The 17863-nt window shown below is 36.1% G+C and overlaps 1 protein-coding gene across 2 annotated transcripts; it reads right to left on the reverse strand.

Moving 5' to 3' along the window:
- Positions 1-2097: 2097 nt before the first annotated feature.
- Positions 2098-12636, reverse strand: LOC119260662 (UDP-glucuronosyltransferase 2B31-like). 2 transcript variants are annotated; one of them, XM_037529660.1, is made up of 6 exons: positions 11913-12636; positions 10881-11029; positions 6059-6190; positions 4659-4746; positions 3495-3714; positions 2098-2374 (listed from the first exon to the last, which is right to left on the reverse strand). In XM_037529660.1, exons 1-6 carry the CDS (start codon positions 12634-12636, stop codon positions 2098-2100), a joined length of 1590 nt encoding a protein of 529 aa, XP_037385557.1. The 2 variants fall into 2 exon arrangements, with proteins under 2 accessions (XP_037385557.1, XP_037385558.1); XM_037529661.1 differs by lacking the exon at positions 6059-6190.
- Positions 12637-17863: the final 5227 nt, after the last annotated feature.

Below are 17863 nucleotides of genomic sequence, written 5' to 3' on the forward strand. Positions count from 1 at the left end.
TTACTTTACTCTGTTAAACTTTGTCTCTCATATTTTATTCTTTTTTGATGGAGCTGTAAGTGAAACTGCTTTGTTAATTTTTCTTTCTGATTGTTTGTTATTAGTGTGTGGTAACAACAAAATTTTGCATGTTGCTTTTGTCTCAGGCAACTTCACTGAATTCATTCATATTTCCTAAAAGCTTTTTCTATGAATCAGATCATGTTATCTAAAAATCATGACAGATTTACTTCCCCCTGCAAACTTGAATGACTTTGCATTTTTTCCTTTCTTCAATGCTCTGGTTGTGACTTGTAATAACACGTTGAATAAAAGTGGCAAGAGAGCATTCTTTTATTGCTCTTCTTCTTAAAAGAAGTTTTCAGTTTTTCACTTTGACTGTGTCCTGCCATATGACCTTAATTTTCCCACTTTATTGAGAGTGTTTAATCAAGTAGATGTTGAGCTATATCAGGTACTTTTTCTGCACCTAATGAGGTGATCATATGGTTTTTATACATCCATTTGTTGATGGAATATAACATGTTGACTTATTTGCAGATGTTGAGCCATAGTTCATCCCTGGAATAACTCCCAGTTGGTCATGCTATTTTTAATGTAACTAGTTGGCATTTTCTTTTTGGATATTTCCATCTTTATTCATCAAAGACATTGCCTATCATTTCCTCTTTTTGTGGTGTGTTTATCTGGTTTTAGTATCAGGATCATTCTGGTCTCATAAGAAAAGTGTGAGTAGGTTGCTCTAATGTTTGGGAGAATTCACCAGTGAAACTACCTGGCCCTGGACAATGGCTTTTGTGGAGGATTTGTTTACTACTTCAATTTTATTACTAGTATCTGTAAATTCAGTTTTTTGAATTTTGCTTAAACCTAGATAAGTTCCTTTAACATTTGTTGGAAGCCCTGTTTATAGGCTAGGCCTGACATTACTTGACAGGAAGACTCTTTGTAATTACTTCAAAAATGAAGGTCAGTTTTGCCAGTAGACTGCTCTTGGCGGCAACTATTTTTCTTTCATCTTTTTGAAATTATTATGCTGATACTTTTTTTTTAAGCTAGTTCTTTCTAACCTGTAAAGTTTCTGAAATATCAGATAGTATTATGAGGGTTCCCTTACATGTAACAAGTTTTTTTCTCCTTGGTGTAAGATTTTCTCCTTGTCTTTAACATTTGACCCATTAACTGTATTGTTGTATAGTAAGTTTCATTGAATTTAGGTAGAAAACCTAAAATGTTCCCCAAGAGGATCAATATCAGGGACTTTTCTGGGACAAGTAGAGGAAGATATGTTAGTAGTTTAAAATGTGCATTGATTAGTATTAGCAACTTCAGTAATTACTGGTTCTTGACTATATGTAATTGGCAACATATGCTTTAGAAAAGATGAAAAGGGAAATTAACTGATTCTGTCCTTCAGCTGAAAGTGCATATTTATCAGTGCTCATGATTTGAATGATTTCTTAAACATTTGTTTGCTTGATATCTTCTTAAAACAATTTATTTTGGCACTGGCTAGATATCTTTAATGCAGTTCAAGGACAAGATAATGCAATTACTCTCATATGAATGTCTGGTTTTACTTTGAGATGGCTTCCCAGATATCAATATTTTTATCACTTATGTAATGTCATTAATATCTTTGTGGTTTTCTTGTTCTTTCATTTGGAACATATCCCTCTATTTCTTCACTTTTCTTAATTCTCTGTTGGTTTCCATGCATTAGATGAAATAACCACCTTTTACTGTCTTGTAGGCATGGCCTCATATAGGATACAACCTTAGTTAGGTTGTCCCTCAAATTTTTATGATTATCAAAATAGTTCATTTTATTTTTAGGGTTCAAAGAAATAGTGAGTTTGTGCCAAGATTTATCAGTGTCTCCAAGGAGAAGAATTCAGCTGGCACCTAAACTCAGTTTGACCGGAAATCACACACTCAAGGAAAAGTTTTTAAAAATGCAACTAATTCTCTTTCATGGGATAACTGCATGACGGGAGTTTCTCTAAACTCCATTTATTTTGAACCTTAGTGTGATAATTAAAATGCTGTTTTATTGTCCCTTATGTGAGATATATCAGCCTTAGGACACAGAAACGACTATTCCCTTTTGTCCTTTCCTGTTTTGACAATCTTCCGGCAACAAAACAGACAACATTTTGCTGTGATATACACAGCAGTTGCCACACAGGCCAGCAGGAACCCGATCACATCCAACGAGTGGTACTGGACCCAGGTGAGGTCATGGGAGGCTGGCCGCAGGTGCTTGGCTCCCTTATTACGCATGACAAACTCGATCCAGAAGACAGCTCTATCTAGAGGCTTCATTGGCTGATCATGCTGTATCCTTGATAATTTCATGATATTTTCTTTATATCTAGGGAGAAACAAAATATATACATATCGGAAGGGAGCTATTTTGCCTAAGCATGTCATTTTCTGAACCATTTTTTCAAAGGTCATACATATAATCCAAAATAAATGTCATAGATTTGGATATGAAGGTAAAATATAAGGTGGGATGTTAAGACTTTTCTATCAGATGAAATGTTATGATTTAAAGTAGGAATTACAAATAATGCTTATGAAACATTTATAGAAGTTTATGTCATCGTTTATGAAATCACTCAATAGTTTCTGTGCTTAACTCATCTCTTGCCTCTCTAGATTTTGCCCCTTCAGATTAAGAGACTCCCTCCTCAACATTTCCATTTGACTTCTCATCACGTTAAAATAATTATGGTGTTTGGACTGCAGTATTTTGCATGTTCATACCAAATGATTTCTTTTAATATTTTGTTTCATGTACACTGTGATATAGGAGGGGTGGTTTTCTGGCTGTTCATTGAAATTACCCTAATATCTCACTGTAGAAAGAAACCAGCTGTAATACAGAAATCATTTCAAATGATTCTGATCATATGAAAAAGCCAGATTAGGGCAACTAGGGACAGAAAATAGAATAATGGTTGTGTAAGAGAGAGGTATGGAGACCGACTTCTAAGTTATGTAAGATTTTTTTTAGGTATGTTGAAAATGTTCTATACTTGATGGTTTATACAGTTTATACTGATAGTTTAACAACTCTGTAATATACTATATTTACTTGAAATTCATATGTAAATTATTGCTTTTTATTATATATAAATTGTATCTATAAAATCTGCTAAAATAGTAACAAAAATCATATTTTGGTCTAAAGTAGATTTATACTTTCTGAAATTTTAGGTACAGACCTCAAATAGAGCTTCAAGTTCCTAAAAACTTTTACAATTACCTATGTAATTAAGCATTTGCTTGTGTAGAAAATTGTTGCATAATTATTTACCCATTCACTCAAGCAGAATCAAAATGAAACTTTGAAATTAATGTCTGATTAAAAATTAAAATGGATTTGATAGGTTATATTATCTTAATAGTTGCATACTTATTAAAAAAGGGATGAAACATTAATAATAATATTTGTTAACACTACTGAGAAAAATTCTGATACTCACGAGGGGTCATTAATAACTGTCCTCAGTGCATTGAGCAAATCTGTGCTTGACATTTTTTGAAAATCCAATGCAACAGCTGCTCCCTTGTATGTCATATGAGCAATGTTATCAGGTTGATCTGCAAACAAGGGAATGCCCACCATCGGGATGCCATGGTAGATCGCTTCAAAGATGCCGCTGGCTCCACCATGGGTTATAAAAGCCTTGGTTTTTGGATGACCTAAATGGGTTAATTTCAAGAAATTAATTTTAATTCTGAGGGAAAAATGAGAGTCAAACAATTTGGAGACTGAGTGTGGCATTGTTTTCTCCAGAACAGATTATTATTCACATAAAATTCATTAATAACTTTCCTATCTCAAACAAGAGTACTTAAGGTTATTTTCCCCCAGCACCAACTTTCTATGGTCTTCACTCTTTCTCCCTCTCAGCTCCCTTTTAACTTTAGAGCCTTCACTTAGTTTATTAGTGTCTGTCTATCGATTTGAAGGAATATAGCTGTTTGCTATATAAGCCCATGTTTGTCTTTGTCTTTCGGACTTGCTTTACACTATACACAATTTCTTAGAGATCCTCCCATTTTGCCATACATCCCCAGCATTTGATCTTTCCTTATGTCTGATTACTCTGCCATCCTGTGGATCTACCAGTCTTTGTCATCAATCTTGTGTCAGTGGACTACAGGATGTTTCCCAGGGCTACATTCAGTAAATAATAAGAAATAAACATTATAGAACATATGATTTTTTGGTTTCAGTTTCTTTGGAGAAATGTCCTAGTGTGAAGTGGATCTTAGGATATTTCCGTTTTTTTTTCTTTCCGTTTTTTGATTAAGATAAAATCAGACTGCTTTCCATAATGGCTTCAGCAATTTACATTCCTACAAACAGTTCATAGGACCACTTGTTTCTCCACATGCTCTCCACCACTCTTGCTGGGAATCTTTTTACCTGTAAACTTTTCACAGGTATCAGATGATATCTCATTGTGGTTTTAACCTGTATCTCCTTATTAAAAGTTATAATGAACATTATTTTTAATGATGTTTTATCACTCTGGGTATCTTTCTTGGTGAATTGTTTGTTCAGATATGCCGCCCACTTATTGTCAGAATGGTTGAACTTACTCTAATTTCAGTGTTTTTTTTTTTTCCCAAAATCTTACCAAGAAGGTCATTTTGGGGGAGCCATTTATACAGCCGAGTGTTTGCCCCTAAGGTAGCTGGCTTCTTGCCATCAAATCTCCATAGAACCTGGTAGGGTAAAGAATGTATCTTATTCCAATAGTAAAGTTTACAAGTTATAATATGTTTGAATTCTAAAGACATTCGGAGATCATCAAGTCTAACACCGTTCATTCACACATATGCATTAGATGTTAAAACTGAGAAATGTTAAAACACTGATAGTTATGCACACTTTTTTTTTATATTCATGAAAGTATGCATCCTATCATGGCCCTTCACACAGGGAAACAACAATTGGGATTATTAAAATTATAAAAATTAAGACATTTTAGACATATATAATATCGTTCAGAATGTGTTGGAAATCAGTAAGATCTTTGAATTTAATTTCTGATTTATTTAATTACTCTCAAAATTCCATCGTAACATTAACCTATTTATTTCTTTCTAAGTGTCTAAGAGCAAGTATTTTGTTTTAACTTGTTCCCTAGGCTACATTGATAAAGATTTGTATCATTTAGTTTACAAAAAGGGTAGCAAAGTAATTCCATAATCAAGAGAAATAATAATGGTGTTTACAGACAACTTACTAATAATATGAATAATCTCTGATTAGGAAGTACATTGAGGTACTTTTAGATCTCTGGCTATTAAGCACTTCATGAAGCCAGGACATGGTGTTTTTAACTTTGGAAATTCATTTAGTGTGAAAACGAAAGTCTGTTTTCATTATGTAAAATAAATACAATTTTATTATATAAAATCAAAATATAGTTATTGAAAAAATCCAAATTGTGATGATGCCATTTTTTTAAGTGACTATTAGCATATTAGCAATGCACTATCAAACCTAGACCTAGATTAATCAGAGACCTTAGCCATCACTTCTCTGAAGAGCTGGGTAACAGCACACTGAATGTTCCAATTTCAAATATAGGGGAAAAAAGACCGGACTTTGCCCACAAAACTCCACTGCATAATTACCTCTCCTGTTTCCTCAATTTATGCTTAACATATTGAAATTTAACTTCTTGCTGGTAGCACTTGCACTGTGTACTTGCCTTCAGAAGTCCCATAGGAAACAGCAGGTGACAATGCAATATATGGCTATTTCTGTACCTGCCCACAAAACCTTCATAATGTAAACTTGCAGTTACCTTTTAAATATATTTTATTCTGATCACAATATTAATGTCAAATTATTATCACTCAAAGAAAAACCCACTGTGCATTTTAGCACCTGCCATGTATATTTTGTTTGAAGTGATGTCCAAGAAAAAAAAAATGGAGCTACATGATTGTTTACTTATCCTGCAAGAAATATCTTTACAAAATGCACACACATGGAGGTTGTCCACATGAAGTGATTTTATCTAACCTTTTGTGGAATCTGGGCCAGGGCCGATGCAATCACATTGGCTCTCTCTTCTGGCATGTTACTGACCATCGAGCCCAGAGATAACACGACAATACCATTTTCTCCAGAGCTCTGTGCAAACTCTTCCATTTCCTGTGAAGAAAGAAATTGTTCATCATAAAGGACCAGCATCATAGCAAACATTATTAAGTCATTGCCTAAATAACTCTAGAGTTCAACTAGAAATTATTCTAACAAATTATTCTAACACACGTTAGACATGATGCACCTTTCAAAAACTGTGGTAAAATTTATGTAAGGTAACTTTTACCAATTCAATCATTCCTAAGTTTATAGATCAGTGGTAAGTAAATTCTCCTTGTGTTGTGACCAATTTCAGAACTGTTTCATCTTGCAAAACTGAATTTCTAGAACCATTAAACATTAATCCACTTCCCTTTTCACTACTCTGCTACCAACTATCATTTTACTGCCAGTTTCTACAAATTTGGCTATTTTATTTATTTACTTATTTTAATTTTTTAATTTTTTTATTCCTCATAAATTGCAACATCCTTATTTTGACCCCAACCCTCCTTTCCCCGCACCCCCCTCCATAGTGTATCTCTAGTTCATAGTTGTTTGTTGATTTTGATTTTTTCTTTCTTATAGTTATTCTTTTTCCTGGTCTTTTATTTAGGTTTTCTAGATTCCTGCTGTGAGTGAGAACTTCTGGGATTTTTCTTTTTCTTTCTGGCTTTTTTTGCTGAGCATGATCCCTTCCAGCTCCAACCATGGTGCTGCAAATTGCACATATTTATCTTTTTTGAATGCTGAGTAATATTCCATGGTGTATATGTACCACATCTTCTTGATCCAGTCATCTATTTTTGGGCATTTGGGCTGTTTCCAAAGCTTAGCTATTATAAATAGTGCTGCTATAAATATAGGGGTGCAGGTGCTCTTTGGAACTGATGTTTCTGTGTCCTTTGGGTAAATACCTAGGAGTGGAATTGCTGGATCATATGGGAGCTCTATCTTTAGTAGGTTGAGGAATCTTCACACAGCTATCACTTGTAATCAGGGAAATGCAAATCAAAACTACAATGAGATACTATCTTACACCAGTGAGAATGGCACATATTACAAAAACTAGTCACAACAAATGTTGGTGAGAATGTGAGAAAAAGGAACTCTCACTGCTGGTGGGAGTGCAAACTGGTATAATTTGGCTATTTTAGATATCTCTTTTAAATGGAATCATACAGCATTTGTCCTTTTGTGTCTGGCCCATTTCAGTTAGCAATGTCCTCAGTGTCATCATGTTTTAACCTGTGTTGGAATTTTCTTCTATTTTAAGGCTGAATAACATTGAATAGTGTATCGATGTCACATTGAATTATATGTCACATTGAAATAATAACATTATTGATTCACTGATTGATTAAATTGGCTCTTTTAACCTAATGGCTCTTGAGTATGGTTGTTATGAAGATATGTGTGCCAATATTTTATCAAGTTACTGATTTTAATTTATTTAGATATAAATCTATAAGTAGAATTGCTGTAACATGGGCTAATCATATTTTTAATTTATGAGATCTACTCTGATTTTATCGTATAGCCAGAAATGAAGTCGAATCAGCACAAGGTAGTGAAGAAGAGGTGCTCTTAGACCATGTATTGCAGTCTGCGTTTAACTTCTTTAATTACTCAGAAATTCTTAGGAGGAGACCACACAGGGGGATCTAACTCATTTTTAACTCTATATTATTAGATATCTAGTAAATAAATTGTGTTTATTCCACATAATTTTGTTTTCTGAATAATTAGCTTAGGTTAGTCACTAGTATTTTATTTTCCTGAGTAGCAATAAGATAAAGTTAGTCATGTGGAATGAGTTTGTTTTGTGTCTATACCTATAATCCTTACTTTAAACTGTCAGATATTTCCAAGAATTTTCCCTAATTTTGTATTTAATGACAGTTGATTAAGTATTGCTGATATTCAAGAGTCTGCCATAGAGTATTGCAATCCTTGAAATAATTCTAAGAGTCCCATTTATAATACATAGTTATATGTGTATTGTTATCTTTGGACTGATGATATTTCTGGGCCTTTTTAAATGGAGCACCTTTACTCTGAATTCATTTTGCACAGTTGATGTTCTGTTAGTATCTCTGTGGGTAGCTAGCCTTGTGGGCTACTCATTACCTTACTGACTTCCAGGGAGCACATTAATCACCAGGACTTCATTCAACCGAGAATGGGTCACTTTTTACGAAGGTGATTGTCCACTATATAAATCATCATAAAGTCCTGTTTTCCTGAAGTTGTTTGAGACTAATTCTGATTATGGTCTTAATCCTTGCCAATTAAAAATAAGTTTAATTACTTTCATTATTGGAGCAATTTCTTATTGTTCAGTGTAATCTCAAAAAATAGTGAAATGTAAAGTGGACAGGAACTTCCTAGATCTCCTTAAAATGCATATTTGTATCTTTTTTGAAGTTGTTGTACCTCCTGTTAAATATCGTTATTTATTCTTTTCTCTGTTCCAAATAATGGATAACTTTCCCAAATAAAATATGCTTTCTAATTTCAATCATTGTCATAAAGCATCTTTTTGAACTTGTGTCTTACGGGTTAAAAAGCAAAGGATACAGTTTTACCAAATTTCGTCAATGCAGGCTATGCATTGTCCACAGAATTCTTCAAAGTGTAATTCTGCTCTAAAGTTTAATTTAGTTTAATATGAGGGTCACTGAAATTTCCTCTGACTCACATGGTGCATCTAGGTAATATGTGGCATTCTAGTACCCATAGCAACATTTAAATTCATCCGTGTCTGATGCTGTCTCTTTAGCTCACTAGCCATAGCTTTCTTAATCCACGTTATAGTAGATGTCTTTAAAGTAGTAGAGTAATCCCAGTTCTGTATCCAGATTAGTCACCAAATTTAACTGTTGATTGTCATTATCTGACATCTTTGCAAAAAAAAAAAAAAAAACCTTGTGCACACAAGTTTTAACATTTGATAAATAAAAAATGAAAAAAAGAAAATCAATACCTAATACTTGTTAAACTATCAAAAGAAAAGAGACAAGATTTGGAGAAGGTGTGGAACAAAGGATTACTTCCTGATTGTTGATGGGAATATAATTTTGTACAGTCATATGGAAAACATATGATGGCTTCAAAGAGTAAATAGGACTATCAGATAATGCAACAATCCCACTTCTGGGTATGTATCTGAAGGTTATAAAAAGAAGATTTGTGTCCAATGTTTTTTGCAGCATTATTTATAATAACCAAGATATGGAAACATCCTGTCTGTCAAGAAATGAATGATGGAGACTGTTTGATGTATTCATGCAGTGGGAAATTATTTAGTCATGAGAAAGAAGAAAATTGTGCTGCTGATGACGACATGAATAGAGTCGTGGACATTATGTTAAGTGAAATGAGATAGCTGGAAAGATAAATACAGCATATTATCATTCACATGTATAATTTAAAAATAGATAAAATTCAAAGAATGTAAGTAGAAATGTGGGTGCTGGGAGCTAGAAATTGAGAAAATAAAGATGGCTTTAAGTTACAACCCTTTATGTAAACATGAATAAGATAGGAGGCTACAATATGTAAATTGCTTTATATAGTAGCTAGGACTGTATTTCATATTTGAAACCTGATGAGAGTAGAATTTGTGTCTTTAGAGAACAGACTGGGCCTACCCTGGTGGCGCAGGCGGTTGAGCACAGCACTGTGAAGCTGTCGGCAGGCTCTGCAGTGCAGTAACGATCCCTGCCGGCTGTGGAGATACCCACATGGTGCAGCAGACCTCTCCTGTCTCACCCACTGCTCCCCTCAGCAGTGTATTTCATCAGTCTGCCTGTTCTGTTCCCTGCTCTGTCTCTGGTGAATCCTCTCACCCTCCCGTGCATCTGGCCTATACCCCGGTTCTTGTATAAATAAATAAACAAATCTTTAAAAAAAACAATAAAGAGAACAGAACATCAATATGTATTATAGTGTTTGTGCCAACTAACATGAGGGAATTTCTTCACAATGTATATGCATATGAACTCACCATGATATACATTTTAAATATCTTGCAACTTTATATATCAATTATAACTAAATGATGTTGAAGAAGTAGGGCAAGACTGAATATAACTTGCCTCATACTCTAGACCTTGCGAGAGTTGCCCAATATTGTTAAATTTGGCAATCAAAACAGTACAGTTAACCCTTGAATATATTAGTCTTATTTCCTGACATTTAAAAAGGCCCAGGATGTCTTTAAGATGGTAAAATATTTCAGTAAAGGACACCCATTTTTAAGTATGCATTTATGCATATGATATCAATTTAAAATGCTTCCCTTTACAAGAAATATCCTCTATGCTAATAGAATTCTTTTCAAATTTATAGATGGTGTGTTTTCAGGTATTAGTAGCAGAGGTAGTTTGATATTTGTTCTATATGTAGAATTTATGGTGTTTATTTTTAGTAGTGTACATTTCCTCTCATTTGTCAGTCTCTCTGATGTGGGGAACCATGATCTGCAATGGTACTTAAGCAAGATTTTGCAAAAACCGGGTGTGTGGTAACAAACACCTGCTCAAATGGTCTAGGCAATCCCCTCTATATTCTGAGATATCAAGCCATGAATCTCAGATGAGAATTGTTTAATGCTACAGTGAGAGGAAAGTTAATCTTGGATTTGGCAAAAAGTATTGTGGGGATGTACATTCTTAGTGGGGAGGAATGGCTTCCTTTTAAGCTAGAATATTGTTGAAGAATCTCAAAGCAAATGAAACAAGCAAGGATAGGTTACCTTAGGCAGGGGTTTGGCAGGTTTGCAGTGGTACCCTCCAACAAACTCAAAATTTGGTAAGAGTGGGTGAGAATACCAAAAATCCCAATAATTTCTAACAAGCCATATATCAGCTTTCTCCATCAACTCAAATAATGTAGTAGGTCTTCCTGAAGGAAAAAAGCAACCAAAGTAGATGAAATAAGAATATTTTAATATCTGAATGTCAATATATATGGCAATTTTTGAAAGTAGTTCGTAATCATTACAAAATTCAATTACAGGTCTGAGTTTACAATTCTGCCCATAGCTCAATTTTCACATAAGCAGACTGAGGAAAAATCAGAGGAAACAATCTCCTCCATGCTCCATAGAATGCTGTGTGAGAAATACGTAACTTCTCCTTCTAATGTATAGTGAATGAAAGTCTCAATGTCTTTCCAAATGATGAACAAGAATGTATTAATCGAATATATAAGGGATAAAAAGATACAGTGTAAAGGATATTTTGGCAGTAAAAGGATTATTTATTTTAAATAAAATCAATACATATTATTATAAATTGTCAAAACCCATAGATTGCACAACACCATTACACTGGAGTGTGAAGTTTTTAGGAGCGTGATATGTAGGGTCATCAATTGTAACATATTAATCACTATTCTTGAACTTCTGTTGAGCATTCTATGCAGAATAGATGCAGGAATTATTTACAATGTCTGCAATCAATATTCTGGAACTTGAAAATTGTCTATAAAATAATGTACGTTACAAACACAATTAGCAAAAATGGATATGATATTGCAAGAGATACAGTGTTTAATTTGAGTTTCCTGAATCTCTGTGTTTCACAACAGTCATGGATCACAGGGCTCAAAATTACCCTGCATTTTCAATCTGTCCCGTAATAGTTGTGAGATTGATCATTCTTATTATTATTCATCACTGTACTTCTAAAAGACAAATCCCTCTCACCATACAGTTACAAAATAGTACCCTCCAAGGTCCTATTATAGGTAAGATATTACTCTATAAATTTAAAACTAGACTTACCGAGTACTTCACTATAAAGCTCATTCCATGGCTTCTCATTTATTGTTTGGAACCAAAAGTCAAAGTAGAGCACATATATCATATTTTTCACCCTCTCCAAGAATGTCATTTTATCACTTAATTCTGACAAAACAACTGGTACATATGATGGTGGCAGTGGAAGTTTTCCAATATGCTTTTCAAATTGATTTCCAGGTGTGTGGCGAATACTGTACACAAATGGTACATTAAGGAGCTCTGCCAGCAGCTCACCACAGGGTCCCACAGCATCAGAGAAAACCATATCAAATTTTGATTCTTGGAGTTTTTTTATAAGTTTCTTGTTCTTGACTACATCTCTACAGAGCTGGTGAAAAGCATCAAAAAAATTCCAAACGAGAACTTGCATTTTTGAAAAATATGTCCAAAAGGAGTCTTTAGGCATCTCATATGTCCAATCAGTCACTAATTGATTGAAAACACCTTCAAATTCAGTTTTAGAGAAAGATGTAGGATAAATCTCAAATTTAATGGCAGATGGTTTGCTGTGATCAACAAGAATGGAAACTGGAGTTGTCAGAACAACCACTTCGTGACCTCTCTCAATAAGTTCATCCAGGACTGTTTTCATTGTTATCCAAAGACTGTATTCCGCGGGCCACACCAGCACCTTGCCACAACTCCCAGAGCTAAAGTAAAAGGCCAGCTGAAGCAGCAGAAAAACTGAAGTCCATTTCACAGACATCCTGGTGAAATGTGGTGCTTCTTTTAAAAACAGCTTTTCTTTCTCATTGCTCATGTTTATATCCAAGAAAAATAAATCACAAAGTTAAACTGTAACTGCACACCTCAAAGTCAATAGATTGTGTTAACAATCAGAACGTTTTGTGGTATGTGGCGAAAGCAAAAGTACAAACAAAGTAAACACTGGGTTGCAAAACTATATATGAAACTATATATGCTTGTATACAAACAAAGCGAACTTGTTCGGGTTCAGTGTCTGTTTGAAGATTATAAATGCTATTGCCAGTTAAAATTTAATGCCTTTACAAGTGTAAGTCACTTATTTTATGTGCTATATTTTAGAAGAGTGTCAAGAATAGCAGAAAATGAGAGATGACCATGTTTGCCACCTGCTGACAGATAAATTAAAGAGAAAACTCTTCTGCCGCTGTGTCCTAATGGCTAAGAATCAGTGTTTAAGAGATTGCTCTGTTTGGTTTTTTAAAGCTTTCTTAGTATTTAATTCTCATACTATTCATTTGCTGAATTTAAATTGTAGATTTCAGTCTACACAATAATTTCAAAGAAAAGTAGACGAAGCACTGCACTACATTAGATTCAGTGATGCCTTTGGGAATTAAAATGAAAAACAAGGGAAAATAACCAAAAATAAACAAATGGATGCTATCAAACTAAATAGTTTCTGCATAGGGAAAGACATAATTGTTAAAATGAAAAGATACCACATTAATTGGGGAAAATAATTGTCCATAATACAACTGACAAGCTGCTAAAATACAAGATCTACAAAGAACATACACAAGTCAATAGATGAAATTCCAATAGACCAATCAAAACATGGGCATTAAAGCTAAATAGGAACATCTCTAAAGAGGCAATACGGATGCTCAACAAATGTACAAAAATGTTAATTAAAACGACAATGACATACTACCTCCTACTTGGAAGAATAACCCATATTAAATCATCAGAAAGCATAAGCTATGGCAATGATGTGGAGGGAAGAAACTGTTTACATCACTGGTGGGGCTGTAACGTGGTGCAGATGATGGAACATAGTATGGAGTTTTCTCAAAATATCAAAATGCATCCATAAAACCCAGTGATTCCTCTCCTATGTAACAACATGACAAATAAAACAGAAACAGGGGCCTCCTCTGGGGCACAGAGGGTTGAGCGCAGCACTGTGAAGCTGTCCACAGCCTCAGAAGAATAGGTTCGATTCCTGGCTGCACAGGGCACTACTTACATGGTGCGGCAGACCTCTCCTGTCTCGCCTGCTGCTCCCCTCAGCAGTGGTTTTGGTCGGTCTGCCTATTCTGCTCCCTCCTCTGTCTCTGGTGAATCCTCTCACTCTCCTGCGCCTCTTGCCTGTAACCCAGTTTTTTGTATATATAAAAAATGAATCTGTAAAAAAATTGTGATACTCACGAAAGGTCATTAATGACTTTTTTTCAATGCAGCAAGCAAGTCTGTACTTTACATTGTTTCAAAGTCCAATCTGACAGTCACTCTGATTGCCATCTTATGAGCAATATTATCAGGTTGATCCAAACAGGCTAATGCCCACTACTGGGATGCCATGTTAGATCACCTCACATATGCCATCGGGTCCACCATGGATTATAGGGCTTTGGTTTTGGATGACCTAAAATTGAGGATTGATTTCAGAATATTTTTAACTACAAGTCTGAGAGATAAAAAATGAGATTATGGAAATGCACAAAACTGAAAGAGGCATTGTGTTGTGGATAACAGATTACACATAAAATTCATTGAAGTCTCTCAGATCTCATAGCAAGAAGGATTTTTGTCTTCTAGAGATGCAAATTGACATTGTTGTTTGATTTTTAGGTGGAAATGGATACAAATTTGTCACATAAAAATGTTTCTGAGAAGAAAAATTTAATACAACTTTAGAATGTAGCCCCTCAGTTAGTCATTGATTCTAAAAAGGCAGACTTCAAGACTGCAGGAAGGGGATCAACATGGTGGTGAGGAAACGCTGAGAGTAAGATCTCCCATTAAAAAAAAGCTAATAGGAAGGAAAAGTGGCAGGTCCCAGTGAGAACTGGGACATGGAAGATAAATGGGCGACTCCAGCAAACTACCCGAAGAAAAAAGTTGCCATAAAAGAGGACTAGAAGGGAGGAAAGCTCAGAGCCCTGCTACCCTCCCACACCCACAAAGTTGGCACTCTCTGACCAACAGAAAGGAGGAAAAAACAAAAAAACTAAAACAACCAACAAGAACAAACTACACATCAAGCAGGACTGGGAGTGGAAAGGAAATATTTCAGCGACCACGCCCCGTGAACTGGAGCTATGGAGAACCCTGCAGGATTTTCCACAGAGGTGAGCGAACGGCTCCAGGCACCATCAGAGAAAAACAAAGACTCCTGGAGACCTACAAAATGGTCAAAGCCAGCTGGTAAGCTTGTGCAGGAAAAACGGTGCACTTGAAAATGATGTGCAGATCGCGGCTGCCCAGGTCCCCACACCTGTGACCTAGGCTTGCATGGAGACACACGGGGGCCCTCACTGAGTTGAATGTCCCTCACTGAGTAATCAGAAACCAGGCGCCCCGACATGGGAGCTAGGTGCCAAAGGCGCCATTTCTGAGGACACTGAACTGGGCTACATCCTGCATCCTGGACCTGAGGGCTTTGAAACTGAGACCCAGAGCATGAAATTCGGGGCGTGGGATCCCCATGACAGTGGGGCACAAGGTAGACACAACACCCCAAAGCTGTTGAGGCTTTCCCCACCAATCCCACTCTATTTCCCTGTCCCATGGAGTAAAAAAAACAGCTCCCCAAGGACACTAGGAGAGATCTCTGGCACCACATAGTGACCAGAAAAAAAAATCACCAACACCCCATAGAATAGGGACCTTTCTTCAGTAATGTCTGATTGAAACCGGCAGAAGGCTCCTGGAGGAGCCAGAGGTGAGCTGGGAAGTTCACCCAGGCCAGGCCTCTTCTGGCCAGCAGTCCGAACCAAGACGGGAGTCGGCACCCAGGGCCAGGCAGACCAGGTGTGCGGAAGAGTGTGCCTGTCTCCAAAGTGCCATTTTAGAACAGGGACCTTTCTTAAATAAAGACTGTTTGAATCTGGCAGAAGGCTCCCTGTGGAGCCAGAGGGAGAAGGTTCCCTGCGCATTCAGAGGTAAACTGGGGCCCCCACAAGCCTGGTCCCACCTGGCAGGAAGTCGGAGCCCAGAGGATGATCCAGAGTTTTGGAACCCAGAGTGCAATCCAGCTGCCCCACCTGCAGGGAAGTATGTGGGACTTCAAGACGCACCTTTGTAACAACACAGAAGGAGGAGAGACTCTGTGGCAGTGACCATTAACATACTCAAAGTACCACTGCCTCACTTAGACTTCTGACATAACAGTTTTTGACCCATTTGGATTGCCAGTTTCTAAAACTCCTGAAAGAACACACCAGAAAGATGCCAGCCAGTACCAGTGGCACAGTGTCCCAACGCATAAGGCAAATTAGAAGACAGCAGTAGGGAAAAGAAAAACTACAAGCAAAGTAGCAACACCTCAGAAAAAAAGACACACCACACAAAATAACCCACCCACCAGCTTGCAACTACGGTGACTTGGAAGAACTTCTGAGACTTCCAGAAAGAGAATTTAAAATTGCCATGATTAAAAAAACTGATGGAAGTCATTAAGGAAAACAATGCTCAGAAGAATGAAATTGAGTCCCAAAGAGGGAAATGAAGGAACTGCAGGAGATCAAAGGATTAGCAGAAGAGCTAAAGAATGCTGGGAAAAGCAGTGATAACAGAATAGAGGAAATAGAAGAACGAATAAGCACTCTCGAAGACACAGAAATATTAAAACCAAAACAGAAAAGGAAAGAGAAGTACAAAAGAAAAAGACTGAAGAAAGACTTTGGGAACTATCTGACTCCATGAGGAAAGGAAACATAAGAGTTATAGGAATCCCAGAAGGAAAGGAGAGAGACCTAGGAACAGAGAAAATATTCAAGGAAATAATTGAAGAGAACTTCCCAAACATGAAGAAGGAGATGAAAATTGATATACAAGAAGCAAGAAGAACACCAAACTTCCATGACGAAAGGAAAAATACAGCAAGACACATAATAGTAAAGCTCCAAAGATTCCAAGACAAGGAAAAAATAATGAAGCTGACAAGAGAGAAGAAACAGATAACATGCAAAGGAAAACCAATCAGACTGACCTCAGACTTCTCTGAAGAAACACTACGGACAAGGAGAGAGTGGAGGAACATAGTCAACAGACTTCAAGACAACAGATGCCAACCAAGAATACTCTATCCTGCAAAGATTTCCTTCCTCTATGAAGAAAGACTAAGGACCTTCCCAGATAAACAGAAACTCTGGAATTTCATTACGACTAAACCCCCACCAAAAAATACTACATGGAGTCCTAAAGCCAGAATCTCAGAGGGAAGAATAATAACGAACGAAGGCAAAAAAAAAGTTATTAAAGGAATAAATAAATAAAATCAAAGGAAAGACAAACACAATGGCAAATACAGATACTAACATATCAATATTACCTTTAAATGCAAATGGACTAAACTCTTCGATAAAAAGACACAGAGTCACAGTCTGGATTAAGAAACAAAACCCAACCTGTTGCTGTTTCCAGGAAACACATTTAGCTACAAAAGATAAAAATAGATTCGAAGTTAAAGGATGGAAAACAATCCTACCAGCAAATAGACCAAAAAAGAAAACAGGAACAGCTATACTTATATCAGATAAAACAGATTTCAAATTCAAAAAGGTAAAAAGAGACCCCAACAGCCACTACATTATGATCAAGTGGACAATACTTCAAGAATAAATAACACCCATTATCATATACTCACCAAACAAAGGAGCACCAAAATATATCAGACAACTATTATCATCTTTGAAAACAGACATCAGACAAAACTCATATGTAGTAGGAGACTTCAACACACCACTATCAAAAATGGATAGTTCAACGAGACAAAAAAATAAGTAAAGACACTAAAGCTCTAAATAAGGATGTAGAGTGCTTGGGCATAACAGACATGTATAGGACACTAAACCCAAAAAAATCTGAGTACACATTTTTCTCAAGCGCACACGGATCATTCTCCAGGATCGATCACATACTCGGACACAGGGCAAATATCAACAGATAAACCAAGATTGAAATCATACCAAGCATCTTCTCTGACCATGAAGGCATCAAAC

The sequence above is a fragment of the Talpa occidentalis genome, unplaced genomic scaffold (assembly GCF_014898055.3).
Source record: "Talpa occidentalis isolate TD23 unplaced genomic scaffold, MPIMG_talOcc4v2.1 talOcc4.6, whole genome shotgun sequence".
Lineage (NCBI taxonomy): Eukaryota > Metazoa > Chordata > Mammalia > Eulipotyphla > Talpidae > Talpa > Talpa occidentalis.